Here is a 17751-nt window from a genome sequence, read left to right as displayed (position 1 = left end):
TTTGAGAGCATCATAACCTTTCACTGCCGCGGACGGCCAGTTCATCTTCACCAGCCCACTTACTAAATGTTTCCTGAAGATCCTCCAAAATCCCATCCCTCACGTATAGGGCACAATCCCAGTCTGGGATCCCTGCCTTGTCCTGTGCTTTCTTACTGGACTTCTGTTCAAACCAGTGGCAATCTGCTTCTACATTTGCTGCCTGTGGAAACTGGTATTTCTTGTCTCTATCTCCTGATGGTACAGTGAAATTAGAGTCGTGGTGGGCAAGATGCTGCCTGTGGGCTGCATGCGATCTGTGTGTGGCTTCCAACGCATTTTTGTTTCCTACTGGTATTACTAAATCGACATATATGCAAATTGAGGTGCATGCCAACATTGATTGAAAGCTGTGCGCTCCATCTGTATCCAGTCAAAGAACTGCCATGGTTCAGTCAGCACACCCTGCAAATTCCAGTTACACAAGCTCAATAAGCAAAATTACTCCATCCCTGGAGACTTAGTCAGTTAGAGGGCCATGTTTACCCGCAAAAGTAATGAGGTCCTGTGGCACCTTTATGGACAAATAGATTTATTGGAGCATAAGCTTTTGTGGACAAAGAACCACTTAGTCAGATACATTGCCCACAAAAGCTTGTGCTCCAAAAATCGGTCAGTCTATAAGGTGCCACAGATGGTCTTGCCTTAGTTAGGACAATCTTGTGGCCCACTGAGATGAAAGATTTGGGACAGGAATAACAACACTTTTTGATTACGTGTGGATGTTCATTCCATTGGCTAAATCTCCCTGGACAAGACCTGCACCAAATGCTGTGATGAAATGTAGATTGATTGATTTATTTTAAAAGTGCTGTTGTAATCACCATCAGCCTGGGCCAGGTTAAAAGTGCCAAGGAGCTGTAAAACACCATACGCCTGGTGATTGTACAATAGTCAAGGAAGGTGCTTGGAAACATACATTAAGATAATGGGCCTGATTTTTAGACGTGACCGTGATCAAGAGGCAGAACTTGAAGACAAAGCTATAGGTATTGTTAAGAAACTTATTGAAAACCTGAAGACCTGGATCGGTATGCAGCAGTTCGCTGTGGCTCTTGACACACTTCAAAGGCGCACACAAATAGGTGCTGTATTTTGTGAAGTGTAGTTGGTTGGATCTACTAATAAACGAAGATATTCCACCACTCAAAGCAACAGTACAAAAGAAATTTCGTAAGGCCATTTCCTGTACAGACAGGGCAACCTCCCTCTATCCAAAATACACTGCGGTGCAGGGAGGAACAGAACAGTCAGCTGAAGAAGCCAGAATCTCAAGGCAGCAGTTGCTCAGCAAAAATCCCAACTTTTCATCCTATTTAATTGTGCTCAAAGTACAAAAAGCTTCATGTAAAAAATCATTGGTTTTCTTTGATAGAAGATTAAATGTTTCCCCTCACAGTTGCATCAGTGTTCAGCAACTACGGGGGAGAAACTTCTTCAAACTTCAGACACTTCTATTCAGAGTTAGGCTGAGTTTATCTGCTCCATTCTAATTGGTTTCTTGCTACAGAATGCCGCTGGGCTAAGAGGACCTGGACTCCTAATCTGCTGCTTTCTGTGCTTTGGGTTGCTTAATGCTAAAACACTACAGCTCCACATTGTTTTTTCATGTAATTGAATGTGTTTGACTTTTGTTTATATAATATTGAAACCCAAAATGAGCCATGACTTTTATAACTTCCTTGAGGAAAATACCAGACCAAAATATTCAGGAGAGAGAGAGACAGACAGCCAGACAGACAGAGTGTTGCTTTTGTATTCATCTACGTTTGCTTCTTCTACTTTGTGACAGTTGTTTTAGTTGCATATTCCAAGCGTAACATCATGTGCATTAATGAAACAATTTTCCAAACAGAAAATGGTTGTCGCACGCTACAGCTAGTTTTCCCAAGGTGGTGAAAAACACCTCTGGTAAATACCATGCCATCCTTCTATGTTTTAATAATTTATTATCTGATTCCTCCTGTAACTTCCCAGGACTGAAAATTTAAATAGATAAAAATAGGGGGGGAAAAGCACTTAAAAGTAAGTACTAGTATTATCCATTGAAGGCTTAGCAAAACTTTTTTTTTCTTGCTCATAATTGAGGCTCAGAAAGAGACCCAGAGTACCTTTTGTCTTTAAAAAGCTATTGAATATGACTCTTATCATAGACCAGTAATAGAAATCTGCTAGGGTTCACTGAAAGTTTCAAATGCTAGCTGACTCCTGGCTTTCCGGAGGGTATGGTGTGCATGGGAGCTATATTTCTGTCTTGCACCCTTTGATGAATTAAAGAGTTCCACCCATGCTGATTGTCATCAGAAAGGCAAAGAGACGAGCACTCGCTCATTCGGCTAAGTTTTTTTTATTCTAGCAACCTTCCCTGAAGCAGCTGGGACCTTCAGAGATCCTGGGTCTTAAATTCTAGTTTGTCATATCTGCTTTGACCCCACCCCATACGGGCATTTTTTTGGGTCATGGAATTCCTCAGACTAGTATGGCTTAGAAAGCATTAAAACAAAGACCTACTAGGAATAAGTTCATCTTTAGTCCAAGGCTGTGGTGTTCCCTACTAGGTGCTTTGCCTAGCTTAGTTCTGAATTATTCCAAGCAAGAGGGTGGATGTATTATCATCATTGTACTAGTGAGACTGATGAGAATCCTTGCATACACCCAACAGGAGATCACAAATTGCTGTTCCAAATGATGTCTTGCTAAGATTCAGGGGCCAATCCACTGCTGGAGTAAGTTGGTGTGTGCCTGTATTGAGTTCAGTGGAGCTTTGCTGGTTTACACCAGATCGGAAAGAAAAGCATTCCAACCAGATTCCTAAGAAAAAAAAAATGACCCCGGATTAATTTTATTAATAAATGGAAAGTGAGACACCAGTCTCTGCTCCTGGTGTTCCCAGGCTGTAGAGGTTTAAATATGTCCACAGAAAGGTCCCTCTTTTCTTGCTCACAAAAGAGCAGTCCTGCCTCTTCTGCGTTGCATTGAGTTATGATTTCAATGCATTAAGACTGGTGGTTTTCAGCTTGTGGCCCATTGACTATTGGAGGTTTGTGGACTGTACCTAAGATTTGCCAAATGGATCCACATCTCTGTTCCAAATCTTTAGTGGATTGCAAATGGAAGAAAGCGGAGAACCCCTGATTTTTAGGTCTGCCATGCAAGCTGTTAAGCCACAGTGGCCCGCATTCATGTTCAGCTAAGTAACATTAGAGGCAGTAGTGCCCTCAGACATTGTCTGTAGTACTAAAACATGACTTAATGTTCTCTGGGGGTGGAGGGAGATTAACATGATTAACTAGAAAGCAGCATAACTATCTGGGAACCTTCTGGACATGCATGGGCTTGTATATTTTTTAATTGCCATTATGTGTTGACTAATCTTTGATCACCAAATCCAAATAGACCATCACTGTATATTTCTGTACATCACAGGAGAAAACAAGAAGTCCCTCATAGCAGTTATAAAACCCAAGTTCTCTCCAGTGTCCAAGAATTTGTGTTTCAAAGGGGTTCCAAACTTCCTTTCCCATAGATGGCTAGTGATGTGTATTTTGAATATAGCTGGATCTGTTTGACAAGTGTTTATTTTAATTAATTTCTTTCTTCCAGCAGAGAACAAGGCCGAAAGTTACTTGTCTTGTTAAGATCCTACAGCACAAATATTCACTTCTGAAAAATGTGTAGTATTGAATCTCGTATGTCAGGTTTCAGTCTCTTTCACTTGTGTAAATCCAGAGTAATTTACTGCACTATACTCCCATCATGTGTCCTTAAACTGGAACGATCATAAGAGTTCGACAGAGTATTTATTTATGTTAAGGTTTATCATTGGTGACATTAGCTTCCTGAATCTTTGCCTCTGTCTATAAATTCACGTTTTAAGGCAACAAGGGACTTAAGGAACTCGTCTGAACATATAAACACCTAGTTCAGGCTTCTAAAGTCCATGCAGTTCCTCTTCTAAAGAACCCAGTATCTTGTTTGATGATAGCAGATCTGAAATGATACATTCTCAGTCATAATTGAACCCACGTTGGGCTGAACATTAGCACTGCAGGAGGGTAAAGGGAAAGCCCTAAACCAGCGTCAAACTGAATTAGAAGCCCAGTGTCCATGCCCAGGCCTTTTGAGTACCGCTACTCCTGTGAGGAATGGAGGTGAGGTCTGCATGTCTCCCAGTTGATGCTACCTCCACTCGGGTGAATACAGTAGAACCCCGAGATATGTGCACTCAGGTTGCATGAATCTCAGGTTAATGTGACTGCGAGTGGAAGGGAGCAGGTGCCTGGCTGCGGGCTGCCTGTCACTCAGGGGAGTTGGGAAACTGACCAGTGCAGCAGCGCTGGTCAGTTTCCTGACTCCGGTGAGTGACATGCAGCTGGGAGTCGGATTCCAGTCCTTTGGTGCTCACAGGAGTGGAAAAACTTTCCAGCACTGCTGCTCTGGTCAGTTTCCTGGCTCCCTTGTGTAACGTGAAATTGACTTACATGGGGTTGCACAACCTCCACATGAGTCAAGGGCCTAGTGTAAGGAGCCTCGTTTACTTGGGTAGGTCTGTGCAGCACATAAGAGTTGTGATTGCAGCCGGATTCCTTACCTTTTTGATTTAGTTACTTTCCAAAAGCAGCAGTGTCATTATCGGGACTGTTTTCTGGTGCTCTGCTCGTGGGTTGGAGAGAACATGGTGCTGTGTGAATTATCTGTCCCATGTCAACGAGGGTGTGTTCTGTATTTTGTACCTTCCAGGCAAGGCTCATTTGAAAAAAGCTATCATGCAGCACGAGGAAGCCATGAGGATCCACAGCCTGTGTAAGATCCTGAGGAAGATGGACATCCTCCAGGAGGTCCTCTCCTTCGCCCACAAGCGCTCACTTAGCAAATACTCGGACATTGATCATGAGGAAGACTTCTTTGAAACAGGAGATGCTCCAGACATTCATCGTAAGTGTCATTGAAGGGGCAAGGGAGCACCTTGGGCTTTACATGGTGACAGCTATCAGAGAGGTAACCGGGTTTGTCTGTGTCCACAAGAACAATGAGAAATCCTGTGGCATTTTATAGACTAACAGATTTTTTGAAGCATAAGCTTTCATGGGCGAAGATCCACTTCGTCTGATGCAAGCTGGCGAAGCAGGTCTTTGCCCAGGAAAGCTTATGCTCCAAGATATGTTAGTCTAATAAGGTGCCACAGGACTTCTCGTTTTTTACCATGGACTTTGTTATTTGGTCCTTCAGGCTCCTTCTCCCTTTGTCCTTTTTTTCCTACTAACTATCCCGTCTTGAAGTAAATAGGCCTGTGGGCTTGCAGGAGCCTTGTGACAAGAGTTCTTGCTCATTGATAATGTCTTAAACATGCAGTTTTTAATCTTCTGCAGCTCAGCCCATAGTGCCAGGCTTGGTATAAAAACCTAGCCCTTTCCTCCACTCTGCAGGATGAGTGTAGAATTTGCATTATTGTTTCACTGCTAATCCAAGAAGTTGGGTACACTTCATAAATGTTAAGCTAGGTTTCTTCCCTCTGCCCCACCTTGCCCCCTAAGGCTACGTCTACACATTGCCCAAATTTCGAAATGGCCACACAAATGGCCATTTCGAAGTTTACTAATGAAGCGCTGAAATGCATATTCAGCGCTTCATTAGCATGCGGGCGGCCGCGGCACTTCGAAATTGACGCGCCTCGCCACCGTGCGTCTCGTCCAGACGGGGCTCCTTTTCAAAAGGACCCCGTCTATTTCGAAGTCCCCTTATTCCCATCAGCTGATGGGAATAGGGGGACTTCGAAGTAGGCAGGGTCCTTTCAAAAAGGAGCCCCGTCTGGACGAGACGCACGGTGGCGAGGCGCGTCAATTTCGAAGTGCCGCAGCCACCCGCATGCTAATGAAGCGCTGAATATGCATTTCAGTGCTTCATTAGTAAACTTCGAAATGGCCATTTGCGTGGCCATTTCGAAGTTTGGGGCACGTGTAGACACGGCCTAAGTGGGCATGAAAGGTGTTTTACAGAGGGGGAAAACACAGCACAAAGACACGAAGTGATTTGCCCAGGGTCACATAGCGAGTTGGTGGCAGACTTAAATAGACATAGACTCACTCAGATCAGCTGATTAGTTGAATATGGTCTCATGTTACGCAGTGATTTCCAGTGTAGTTTATGTGGTGATGAAAATTGCACATCAAGCCATCAGCTGGAGTAAACATACCTATCTCCCTTGATTAAAAGGGAGCTAGGCTAGGGCCTGGGTCTGTGAGGTTGGGCTTTTCTACTGAATACACTGTTGCTGTCTTGACATTATTACTCATAGCACCTAGTAAACCGAATCTTGAGCCAAGTCCCAATTGTACTAGGTGCTGTACAAACAGCTTCAAAAGATGGCACCTGCCCCAAAAATCCTACAATCCAAGCATAAGACAAGAGGCAACAGATGGATGCAGTCAGGTGAGGGAGTACAGGGAAGCAGCGAGGAAGTATGGTCAGCCAGAAAGGCTGAGTCATCTGGGCTGGTAGACACAGACCTAAGCGATGGCTGCTGGTTCACTTGTGCAAGCAAAGAAACGTCTTAGTGTTTTTTCCCTTCCATTCTTAGCCAAAACGAACCAGAGACCGGAAATAAAATCTCCCAACTTCTCCCAGGTGAAGGTGACAGACATCTTCCATAGACTGGTATGTCCACTGATGGAAGGAAGCAGGCCGGCATGTGGGCCAGCCCCGGCGTCCGTCAAAACAATGATGTAATTGCTGTGAACCTGTGAGACTGGAGGAGGGGCTGGAAGGGGGAAAGGGGCATTGAATGGGGGAGTACGCACCAGCCACAAGCGAGATGCTAAGAACAGAAGTAGGCAGCAGCATCGGTAAGTACCTAAGTTCCAGGGTGGGACTGTGATGGGAGAACAGGCCCATCCCGCACTCTGTGCTGCCACCGCTTAGCTGCAGAGTTAGGTGGGTAAGAGCTAGCACGCCTACGTGTGGCCAAGCTGGGAACCGCCCTCAGCCAGAGTTCAGAGCAACCCTCATACGAACCCTGCAAGTGGCATGAAGGTTTATCCTCTTTGCTGTGTTGTTTCCTTCTCTTTGGGTTGTATATGATTTCCTAAAGAAAGCGAACGGGGCCCAGTTTGGCCTGAGAGCAGGGCTGCACTCTGCCATAGCCTAGGCTTCGTGGCACTTGGTCTTTTTAAAAGCTCCATGGAGCGTGTGCGTGCGCACAAACCACACGGAGGTTCTAAGGGTCTCTGCCAGGGACAGGTCCCCACTGCGCTAGGCACTGTGCAAACCAAGGCAGGCCCAAAAGACAACCCTTGCCCCAGTGAGCCAGCCGTCGGAGTATAAGGCAAGAGACAAGCAAATATGGACAGACGCCAGGCCTGGGGGATGCTGACAAAGCCAGTTGAGCGCACCCTGCCATACAAACAAATGGGGACTCTGTCGCCTCTCCTTTGGCGTGCACTTCATCCCGGGAACTAAGTGATGTGGCAGACGCAGCTTCCAGACTGAGGAAGGCACCTTGGTTGGCAAAGGGAGAGATTATGACTTAAAGTGGCACAAAGGCTGCCTGGAGAGCCGTGCCACCAGCAAGCTCATGAGAAGCTGGATGAATGTCAGCCAACATGCTAAGCTTCTCAGACTGGATCCAGAAGGCTCCTCCAGTGCTTCACCACCCTCCTAGGGAAACAGTTTTTCCTAATATCCAACCTAGACTTCACCCACTGCAATTTGAGACCATTGCTCCTTGTTCTGTCATCTGTCTGCTGAGAACAGCCTCTCTCCATCCTCTCTGGAACACCCACCCCCACCCAGGAAGTTGAAGGCTGCTATCAAATCCCCCCCCCCCCCTTACTCTTCTGGTTTTCAGCCTACACCCAGTTCCCTCAGCCTTTGCTCATAAGCCATGTGCCTCAGCCGCCAAAGTATTTTTATTGCCCTCCACGGGACTCTTGCCAAAGTATCCACATCCACATCTGTCCTGTAATGGGGGCCCCAGAACTGGTTGCAGTTCTCCAGATAGAAGGGAGTAATCCCCTTCCTTCAGCCTGCTGGGAATGCTCCTGCTAACGCACCCCAATATGCCATTAGCCTTCTTGACCACAAGGGCACGCTGTGGACTCGCATCCATCTTCTCATCTAGTGTAATACCCTGGACAAGGCCAAAACTGCTTAGCCAGTCACCCCCACAGCACAGAGCATACGTGGGATTCTGCCATTACTGCACTCATCTTTGTTGAATCTTATCGTTTTCTTTTGGTCCAGTCCTCCGGTTGGTTTAGGTGCCTTTGAAACCTCTTCCCCTAGCTTTGTGTTATCTGTGCACTTGCTGAGGAGGCAGTCCCTCTCCTCTACCAGAGCATCAATGAAGATACTGGCTGCCAACTAGACGTTGAGCCTGATGATCCATCTTGTAGTCCGTTTGTCCAATCCACACTACTTTAGTCACACACTATTCTTGTCAGCCAGTTAATCTGATCCCCTTCGCAGTAGTTAATTGAGTGGCACAGCCACCTTACAGTGGAGCAATTTTTGCAGGGGCCCAGGATGTGTGTGGCACACACCTTCCAGGAGGACTTCAGAGCAGCAGAATATTACAGCCATCTGCACGCTAGATAGCCACAGCCAAGGAACCAGGGAGCAGTGTTTGCTGTAAGCTGAGCACCTGTGCGGTTACTCAGGAGAGATTCAGATGCTGCCCAGCTTTTTAGCAGAGTACCCATAGCTAGGCTTTTTGCTTATACTGGTGGTGAACATTCACATCTGCCTCATTGCACATGGAAAAATTTATTCCACATGTGGAAGTAAAAGAGTAGAGGTAACACTGCCAGGTCCCTTTTGCAAAGATGTCCTGATGTAAGGGCCAACCCTCCTACTGCTGAAGTCAAGGGAAATTCTGCTGTTGCTTGCACTGGGAGCGGGATCTGACGGTAAGGGGTAAGATCCATCCCTGTGCCCTGCTTTGGACCCACATGGTCCCCAGCTGCTTGGCATTCCAGCAAGTGGGGATTTCATCATCTGCAGCTAACTGGACTACAGACGCCTGGCAAAAATCTTGACCTAGAGCATCCCTCTCATTGTTCTTGGGGCTGGGAGCTACAGAGTCAATTCCATACCTCAATGTGAAGTAGATCTGGGCCTATGTTTTCTTTTAATTATGGCTGAAGGGCTGAATCTAACCACAGATGTTCTTGAATTTGGCAGAAGTTCCTGGTCTCTGACAGCTCCTCTAAATGGCTAGGTCCCCCCTTCCTTGCAAGGAATGGGTTGAATAACGTTGAGTTGAGCAATGCCAGCCCGAAAATACGTCCCTGGCTTTCGGACAGCCACAAGTTTGCAGTCACTCTAAGACCTAGTCAGTGTAAATTCTTCATGGGCCCGAACCAGGATTGTCTGTGCAGCACACATGGTCAAGTTTCACTTTTCTTTGGGCAGTTGGGAGCTCTGTGAGCCAGGGGACTAGGGCCAGCCTGTAGCGAGTACAGTTGCACTGAAACATGTTGTCTTGTGTCTATCAATCCAGGGTCCTCTGTCGGTTTTTTCAGCCAAAAACAAGTGGCTCCCTGCACGGCGAGTCCACCTGGCCAGAGGCGAAAAAGGCTTTGGGTTCACGCTCCGAGGGGATTCCCCTGTCCTGATTGCCGGAGTGATACCTGGGGGCTGTGCATCTGTAAGTCACCAGTCCTTCCCTTGTCTCTGCCTCGCCTTGCTGGAGAGACAACACAGGGTTGTTAGCACCACCGCTAATTCCGGGCACCTGGCACTTCCCATTGTGATACCGCATGCTTGTAACGTGGCCAAACGTGAACCCTTTGGGCTGATCTGTCCTACACGGGGGGGGGGTCAGTCTCCACCTGAATTCTCCTTCCCACCCCCTGAAATTAAGCCGGTGAGGGTCAGGTCTTTGTATTGATTTGACCGTGTTAAAAACTTTGGGGAAACTTTTTTTCTTTGGGAAGCTTTGGGAGTCTGCTTTGAAGCAGACGCTTGAAATTTGGCAGGGGATTTGAACTTCAAGGCAGATGCGTCTTTTGTCATCCTCATGAAAATCCTCCCAAATTTGGCTTTGTTACAAGTCTCTGGGGTGCGGGGGGGGAATCATTGGTGCGGCACATGTTCAGTAGCTGCACTAGAAAATCCCTGCTCAGTTCCCCCAGGATTTGGTGTATGCTAAGCACGCTCTAGCCAGGGGCTGAGTGGCACTTTCCCTACAGTTGAGTTGGCTGCACTGTACTAGATTCAGAAACCCAGGGTAATACGCCAGCCATGAGAAGCAGAGCAGCCACCTGCATCAAATCCAGAGGGGACCACAGGTGGAGGGTGGGGTGGGGTATAAGATCAGAGCCACGAGCCCGAGGGATGGGAAGAATCTTGGACTGGAGGCTGGCAGTGTGGGAGGTGGAGAGGGAAACTGGCAGCGAAGATTGGGCCTGGCTGGACAAGTGGGTGGAGCTGGGGATGGGACAGAGCCGAGCGAGAACCAATGTGAGCGAGGAGAGGGCCGCAGCTGATGTGGAGCTGAGAGGGGCAGAGGAAGAATTCAGAGTGGGCCAAGATACGTGGAGCTTGGTGAAGGGGGTAGGGGAGGGAGATAACTGGAAGCCACGACAGGTGGAAAGGAGAGATGGTGCAGGAGTAGGTCTGGGGCCCTGGGATGGTAGTGAAAGGGATTTGGATGGGGAGCAGTATGGCAGGGTGGGTGAGGAAAACAGAACAGATTGAAGGGCCTAAGGGCTCAGGCTTGACGGGAATGGGCAGAAGAACTTCTCTAAGAAAAAAAGCTTTTGACTGGGTGGGGGGCAGCATGGGAGGGGCCACAGAAATAGGCATGGGAGAAGAGCATTGGCCCTTGTGTTAGGGTGTTGGAGAGGGTTGCCTGACCGAGGAACTGAACTTGCTTCCGATCTGACCTAATGCCCACTGTAGTCAAGGGGAGTCTTCCCATAGACTTCATCGAACGCTGGATTGGGCTCCCTGGTCCCGGTCTGGGAAGACGCTTATGCATACTGAGATAAGGCCAAACCTGTCTTTGCGCCGTCTTGCAGGAAGCCGGGCTCCAGGAAGGAGACTACATAGTCTCTGTGAACAGCGAGGACTGCAGGTGGCGGAAGCACGCGGAGGTGGTGCAGCTGCTGAAGAGCGTTGGGGAAGAGGGCGTGGACATCGGCGTGGTCACCCTGCAGAGTTCTGACGGACAGAACGTGGTAATTGACTTCTCGCTCTGTCCTCACAGTAGCAAAAGCCCCCTTGGCGGACAGGTATGGGAAAAGCCACAGCCGGCAGAGAGAGCTCTGCTGAGATCAGCCCGACCTGGGTGTTGTGTCTCAGGCTATTATGGGTAGTGGAGTCAAAACTGGCAGATTCCATTTAATACCCAATGGCACATCTACACTGTAAACTCACGTCAGCTTGCGTTAGGCCAGTAATCAGGGTGGTGGCGGCGAAGTCTACCTTACCGTGCTTTCTGTCGGTGGTGTGTCCTCATCAGGAGTGCTTCCACCGACTGAAGGGGGTTGTGGCTGGAAGCCAGGGCTCTCAGATCCCCACTGGGACCAGCAGCTGCCCAGACTCTCACCACCCCCCTCTCTGCTAGGAATGGTGGGCAGTTGCCCATGTTTCTCGCCTCCCTGGGATCTGGGTGCAGGCCCCAAGGTTTCTTGTCAATTTCTGGCACTGTGAAACTGACACGAATGACAACCACTCGCTCAGGGATGGCCAACCTGTGGCTCTTTGAGCCTTTAAATGTGGCTCCTGAGAGCTGCACGCTGGGAGTGCTGCACCTGCTCTGCGCACGCGCCCCACGGCATGGTGGGGAAGCACGTGTTGGCAGCGATGGCGGCTCGAGCGAGTTGCCAGCGTTTACTTAGAGTTGGGGGCTCTTGTTGTGTCTTGTTCTGAGGGAGGGGAGGGCATTGACCCACGTATCTATTTTTTTTATATCTATCTACAATCTAGTTTTATTTTTACATATCTATGTAAAAATATAAATTAATACATAAGATGTGGCTCTTTACACTCTCTCCACCACTGTTGTGGCTCTTCATCTCTGTTTGTTTGGCCACCCCTGCACTAGATGATGTAAGTAAAGCAGCGTCAACACCTGCACTGCGCTGCTCTGTTCACACTGACCTATGCCTCCCACACAGGTGATGTTATGATGGCTGTGTAATAGGGCGCTTTATATCAGCGGGATTAAGACTGTAGCGCATGTGCTGACCTGATTAGGTCACTATGATCTGCTTTATGCTGTAATCTAACTTTAGTGTAGGCCAGTCGTCAGTGGTCCCATGGAAGAGTTGAGGGGCCTTTCTGGGAGCCATGGCTTTGTTCTCAGCTGATGAGGGCTTGTACTTTGCTTGCTTTCCCCTGCCTCTCGGCTCACTGTTGCCTTTGCCTTTAGCAGTGTCTTGGGTTTTATTCTGCCCCGGTACGTTCTTCGTGGGCTGGCCTCTGGCACTGTGCTGTGGCAGAGGGAGCAGTCAGTTCTTAGTCTTTTACTCCCCAGGCCAGCAGTGTCTGGGAGTGTGGCAGCCATGGCGGGATGGGAAGGGGTGGGTGCACACTGGTGTTCAGCTGCCCTGCCTTGTGGCTAGTTCAGTAGCGACTATGGGCTTGGAAGCTTTAGGGAGAACCACATGCTTAAAGCAATGCGGAGAGTCAGTGCACCAGCTAGCATGTGCTCACAGGACTGCAGCCGAGCCCTCCGGACTCCGCTCTGTCTCCAAGCTGCTTTGGCAAGTTCCTGAACCTCTCTGGGCCTGATTCTACACTTGCTTGTGTGGGAGCACGCCAGTGTCTAAAAGGTGTGAGATGAGAACCGCTTCCGTGCAAGTGCCTCCCATTCAGTGGGGATGCAACTCCCCCAAAGCACTGGGGGTGGAGGTGGGGTTTGTACAGCACTCAAAGGGCCAGCGTCTGGGTGGGTTCAGAGTTCCAGGCCATGGTGCTGTCCCAGCACCTGTGTAAGCGGCATGTACCCACATGCAGCATTGGCCCTAATGAAAGCCGTGTGTTCGCTTCTGTTCCTCTCCACCGGGGGCTCTATCATACGCCTTGTTTGGATTCTCTTTCTGGCAGGCGGACAGGAGGTCCGTGGCCGCGTCCGCAGGGGGCGGGCTGCTGAAGAACAACAAGGAGAACAGCAGGAAAAGCCTCATGAACAGCAAGAGCGCCAGTGCCCTGCTGGCCTGGAGCAAGAAGAGTAAGTGCAGCAAGAGCAGCGCCTACAGCCTTCCCTTGGCTGCTGTGGGAGACAACGAGTCCATGTACTGAATGCTCGGCCTCACTAGGTCCTGGCTTATTCGTGGTCACTCTTGGCATGGCCTGGGGACAGGCGGAGAGAGCAGCAGTCGCGTAGCACTGGGAGCTGTGCTGGTGTTGTGGCAGTCAGGCTGATCCAGGTGATCTCTAGAGCCTGGCCTGGAGCTGGATTCTTTCCTGGCTCACTAGTGTAGTACGCTTGCTGAGGGTGACTAGTGGGCTCCTCCATCTGAGCTTATATGTAATAATTCCTCCGCTGAATGGTTTGGGGAGGGACTGATGGTTTTCTGGCTCATCCTTTAGTACCAAGATAGCCGTCTCATTGGACTCCATAAATGCACAGGGCTATGTGCTGTCCCACCTCCTAGCCCTCGATCTACAGCATGTAAATTGTGTGCACATAGTTGCCAACTTTAGCCTAGAAGCTCATCAGCGTACGATACGCACCAGGAAAGGTGTAGAATCCCACCAGCGTGGGGAGTTTCTGAACTTCATCAGTGGAAGGGCAAGTAGGGAGATACCTGGATCCAACAGGAACTGATAGTTGGTGTGTTGGAGCCTGTCTGCCTGCCCTCAGCCCCCAGTGGGGGAAAGCAGGACTGGCAGGCCGGAGTGCAGGGAATGCAGAACGTGGCTGATGGAGAAGAAATTAGAAGTGCATTTCCTCAAAACACTCCAGAAACATTAAAGTTGCAGGGTGAAGTGGGGAGGAGTCGGGAATGTGCATGTTTAAGTTGAACAGGCAACCTTAACTGTGCCCTTTTTGTGCACTAGTCATGATAGGGTCCGTAGGTACATGCTACTGTGTCGTCTGGTCTCATGCTTCGTGTAGTGCGCAGGGTGAGAACGCACAGAAGGAGGAGTGCTGAATTCACATGGGAAGGGATTCAAATGATTTCCCACACGGCTTTCCAGAAGCACAGCTTTGTATGTGTATTTTTTTCTGTTGTGCTTTCTGGTGCTGATTTTTACTGTCTCAGCTGCATGACCCCAGAGCAGCTCAGCTCTCCTTTTGCTGCAGGTCCTAGACTCTCAGGACTGGAGACACTCAAGTGGTCATCTATTCCAGTGTCCTGCACTGATGGCAGGTCTAAGTGTTACCTGTGGCTGTGAAATGAACATTTCACATGGGTAATACAAAGCCCTCGGGTGTCAGCATTGTGAATCTAAAGCAAATGGATTAACTAGACCTGTACCATCCGATCAAAAGCCATAGCCTGCTCGCAGGCGTGGTACGTGTCCAGTTCTGTGGGAACGGAACCAAGCACCAGTCACTGAGAGTGGGGTGCAGTTTGAGGGGCAGGGTTCGATCTGTACACCCAACAAACCTGTCAATGTCACTGAGACTATTAGGTGCATGAGGAATGCTGGCTGGGCTTCCACTTCAGCCTTAAGCACCTGTTTTAAGCACTCTACTGAATCTGGGCTAGATGCATTAATGGAGTGGCTACGTGGCTGTCCATCAGCTGTTCAAAAGGCAGCAGGCCAGGGCTTCCCTGTAGGAAGGGGAAAGATGCATCCACGTAGTCATTGCCCTTTTTTCCCCTAGCTCCGAAGGGATCCCTGACAGCCCAGGGGCCTCCTGTTTCTGCTGTGAGAGATTGAAATTCCAAGCAAATAACTTTTCTCCAAATTATTCATCTACCACCATTTTGCCCTGGTATCTGATCTCCTGCACATTGTGAATGCCCCAGTTGTGGTCTGCCAGTGAACTGAACGGCACTCAGCCAAATGATGCATGTGTCTTAGCAACTTTACTGTCAGTGCTGGACCAATCAGAAGAACATATGCACTTTGTACGATGTTTGCTTTCAGTCCCTTTTCTGTATTGTGCATTTTTGTGGAGGTTCTGGAGCAATCCAGTCTTCCTGAGTGCTGGATTTCTGTTGGTAGGTATAAAATACCCTTCAGAGTTTGTAATTGTATTTTTGTATAAGTAATAGATGGTGTCCACTTCTCCCTTTTTTAAAGTCATAAATAACTTTTTTAGCAATAGTTTAATGGAATGAACTGAACACACATGTCCCTTTAGGGTGGAAACAGACTGTCCTCTCAGTAGTGTCCTTTGAATTTTACCATGTTTTGTGTCACATAGCACAGTGCTCATGTGCCAAGCTAATTGTGTTTTATTTAAGTAAAAACATGTTTTCTTCTCCTGAAAAAAGGTATTTTCTGTGAAACATTTTAGCTGCTGATCAGTCTCTTCATTCACGCACCTTCCACCTCTCGTTGCTACGGTTGCTGTACAAGTGGATTCAGATACTTGGCTCCGTGTGGCTTTAACTGTTAGTTGAGGCCCTGGTGCCCCATAGTTTGTGGCGATTACACCTTCATACTCAAAAGCATAAGCCAACAACTAACCTGCCCAGAGTTAGGAATCTTTCCCTGTGGGAAGGATACTTAACAATTGTCCACTAAGGGATTTGTTGCCCATTTGTCTGAAGCAGCTGGTACTGACCACTGTCAAACAGAAACTGCTGTACTGGATCTGTACCCTGTGAAAACTTCCCAGCCACCATGGGGAGACGTCGGTGTGGGTTTAAACAGAAATCATAGCTTCAAGCTTGGAAACCGTAGAAATCTTTTAAATGTCTTGTTTTTGCTGCTGTAACTGAGGCCCCTGAGCCAGAGATGTGTTTGTTTAAAGCAATGTTTGTGACTGCATATGGCATTCGTCTCACCAGCTGCTTGATTTTATGTCATCAGCTTTGTGCTTTACATGCCTTCATCTTTCTAACACTGGTGGTTTTACTTGTATGTGGATGCTCAACTTTCAGTGATTAAAAATCCCACAGATTTGAAAACCAGACATCCTTAATGAGGTGCTTCTGCAGTGGTAGTGAAATGAGCCCATGGATGTGCTGGAGAAAGGGTCAGGGTCTGGGCCTAGATCAATTTATAGGTGCTAAGGCCAGAAGGGACGCTGATCTCCTGCATAGCTCAGGCTATGGGATTATGTGGCGTTTCACCCCCAAGTGTGCAGTTACAATGCCTTGCTGAGCTGGGGATAGGTTTTGCTAACTCACCATCTGATGGAAACCAAGCTGAAGGAGCTGGTCTTGGAATTTCCTAGCTTTGTGGCTTTAATTTTTCTCTTCGCAACTTCTTACAGTAACTCTGGGTAAAACCTCCCTGCTGCTGGATTAGCCCTTTATTCCCACACCCCACCTCCATTAAGTGCACACCTGATCCCATAATAGAAGCGTAAGAGAAACTACCTGTCGGGTGTCTAATGTGCATCTCTCTGATGGGATGGGGAGCAGCTCCAGTCTGCTGTGTCAAGACAGCACAGGGTGCTCTTTAATCTGCGGATTCTTGACTCCTGGCTTCACGGATCATTGACGCTATAAACCATAATGGCTCCTTTGGAGTCATTCCAGACTATTGAAGTAATGTAGCTGCCACAATTGGTCCAGCAAGATACAGTGCTCATAATCCTTGAGCAAATTGATGGACAGCAGGTGCTGGCCCCGCATGCTGAGGAGGAGGGTGGAGCTGTGCTGTGGTGGGAGATCCGCAGATATCAGCCAGCTCGCATCTTCCTAAGGGAGGAGTTCTTTCTCCCAGCCCATCGCCCTCTCCCCAGTGCGGCCAGCAAGGGAACTGTTGTCACCCCATGAGAGGTGGATTACAGGGTAAGTGCCAGGCCTCAGGGAGATGTCCTGAACCCACCCCATAATCAGCACCTAGGAACTCTGGTGGGTTGTTCTTTGGCGTGTGCAGCTGTTCAGTGTCTATCCTGGGTCCTGGATGCTACGTTGGCCTGTGATTTTTGGAAAGAAGCTGAAGCAAAGGGAAGATTGCAACCATGGGGGTCTCGGAGGATGAGTCTAAAGCAGCAAGTGGTTCCCAACCTGGGCCCTGCAGACCCCAGGGCTCCGCAATGGTCTTGCATGGAGCCCGTGGGAAAAGAAAAGATCAACAAAAATGATCACAGAAGAGTTTTTTAAATAAATCAAAGCTACAATCTACTTTTAAATTAAATTGCTTCTGTTGTGCTTTCCTTTGTCACTTAAGGGTGTGTACATAGCGGCTAGAATTGGTTTGGTGGGGGGGGGGTCCACAAACAGTTATCTGGGGGTGGTTGGGCTCTGCACTACTGAAGAGTTGGGGAACCAGTGATCTAAAGATATTTTTTCTTTTGGTTTTGAATTGGGTACCATCTGTAACTTAAAACTCTTCTGCTGACTACTTTCCCCATCCCCTCATGAGAATGACTGACTGTGGTTCCATAACACACACCCCACCCCTCAGTCTGCCCTAAATGGAGAGGGGCTGGAGTGGGAAATTGCCAACCCCACGCTCATTTGGGTTCGTCCCAGTAGCTGGTACTGGAGCTTGAGCTGTCAGGAAGGATGATAACACTGGTAGTCCGAGAGTCACGCTTGTTTTCTATTTGATTTTGTAGTTAATCAACATTGTAAGTATTGGTCCTTGTTAGGTGTCCCATATTTTAACACATTTCCTTGCACGCCTATG

At 48.3% G+C, this 17751-nt stretch overlaps 1 protein-coding gene across 3 annotated transcripts in view; it reads left to right on the top strand.

Annotated features, from left to right (window-relative positions):
• The window catches only part of RHPN1 (rhophilin Rho GTPase binding protein 1), a 57278-nt gene extending 40040 nt beyond the window's left edge, over positions 1-17238 (top strand). For all 3 annotated transcript variants that reach the window (XM_074986586.1, XM_074986584.1, XM_074986585.1), the window contains 5 exons: positions 4780-4974; positions 6617-6693; positions 9536-9682; positions 11058-11216; positions 13090-17238. In XM_074986586.1, the coding sequence (XP_074842687.1) occupies positions 4780-4974; positions 6617-6693; positions 9536-9682; positions 11058-11216; positions 13090-13284 (773 nt within the window). In that variant the 3' untranslated portion in view covers positions 13285-17238. The remainder of the gene's footprint in view (positions 1-4779; positions 4975-6616; positions 6694-9535; positions 9683-11057; positions 11217-13089) is intronic.
• Positions 17239-17751: the final 513 nt, after the last annotated feature.

Source organism: Carettochelys insculpta, chromosome 2, assembly GCF_033958435.1.
Source record: "Carettochelys insculpta isolate YL-2023 chromosome 2, ASM3395843v1, whole genome shotgun sequence".
Lineage (NCBI taxonomy): Eukaryota > Metazoa > Chordata > Testudines > Carettochelyidae > Carettochelys > Carettochelys insculpta.
The sequence above is the reverse complement of the archived record's forward strand: the minus strand, read 5'-3'. Positions and strand labels throughout refer to the sequence as shown.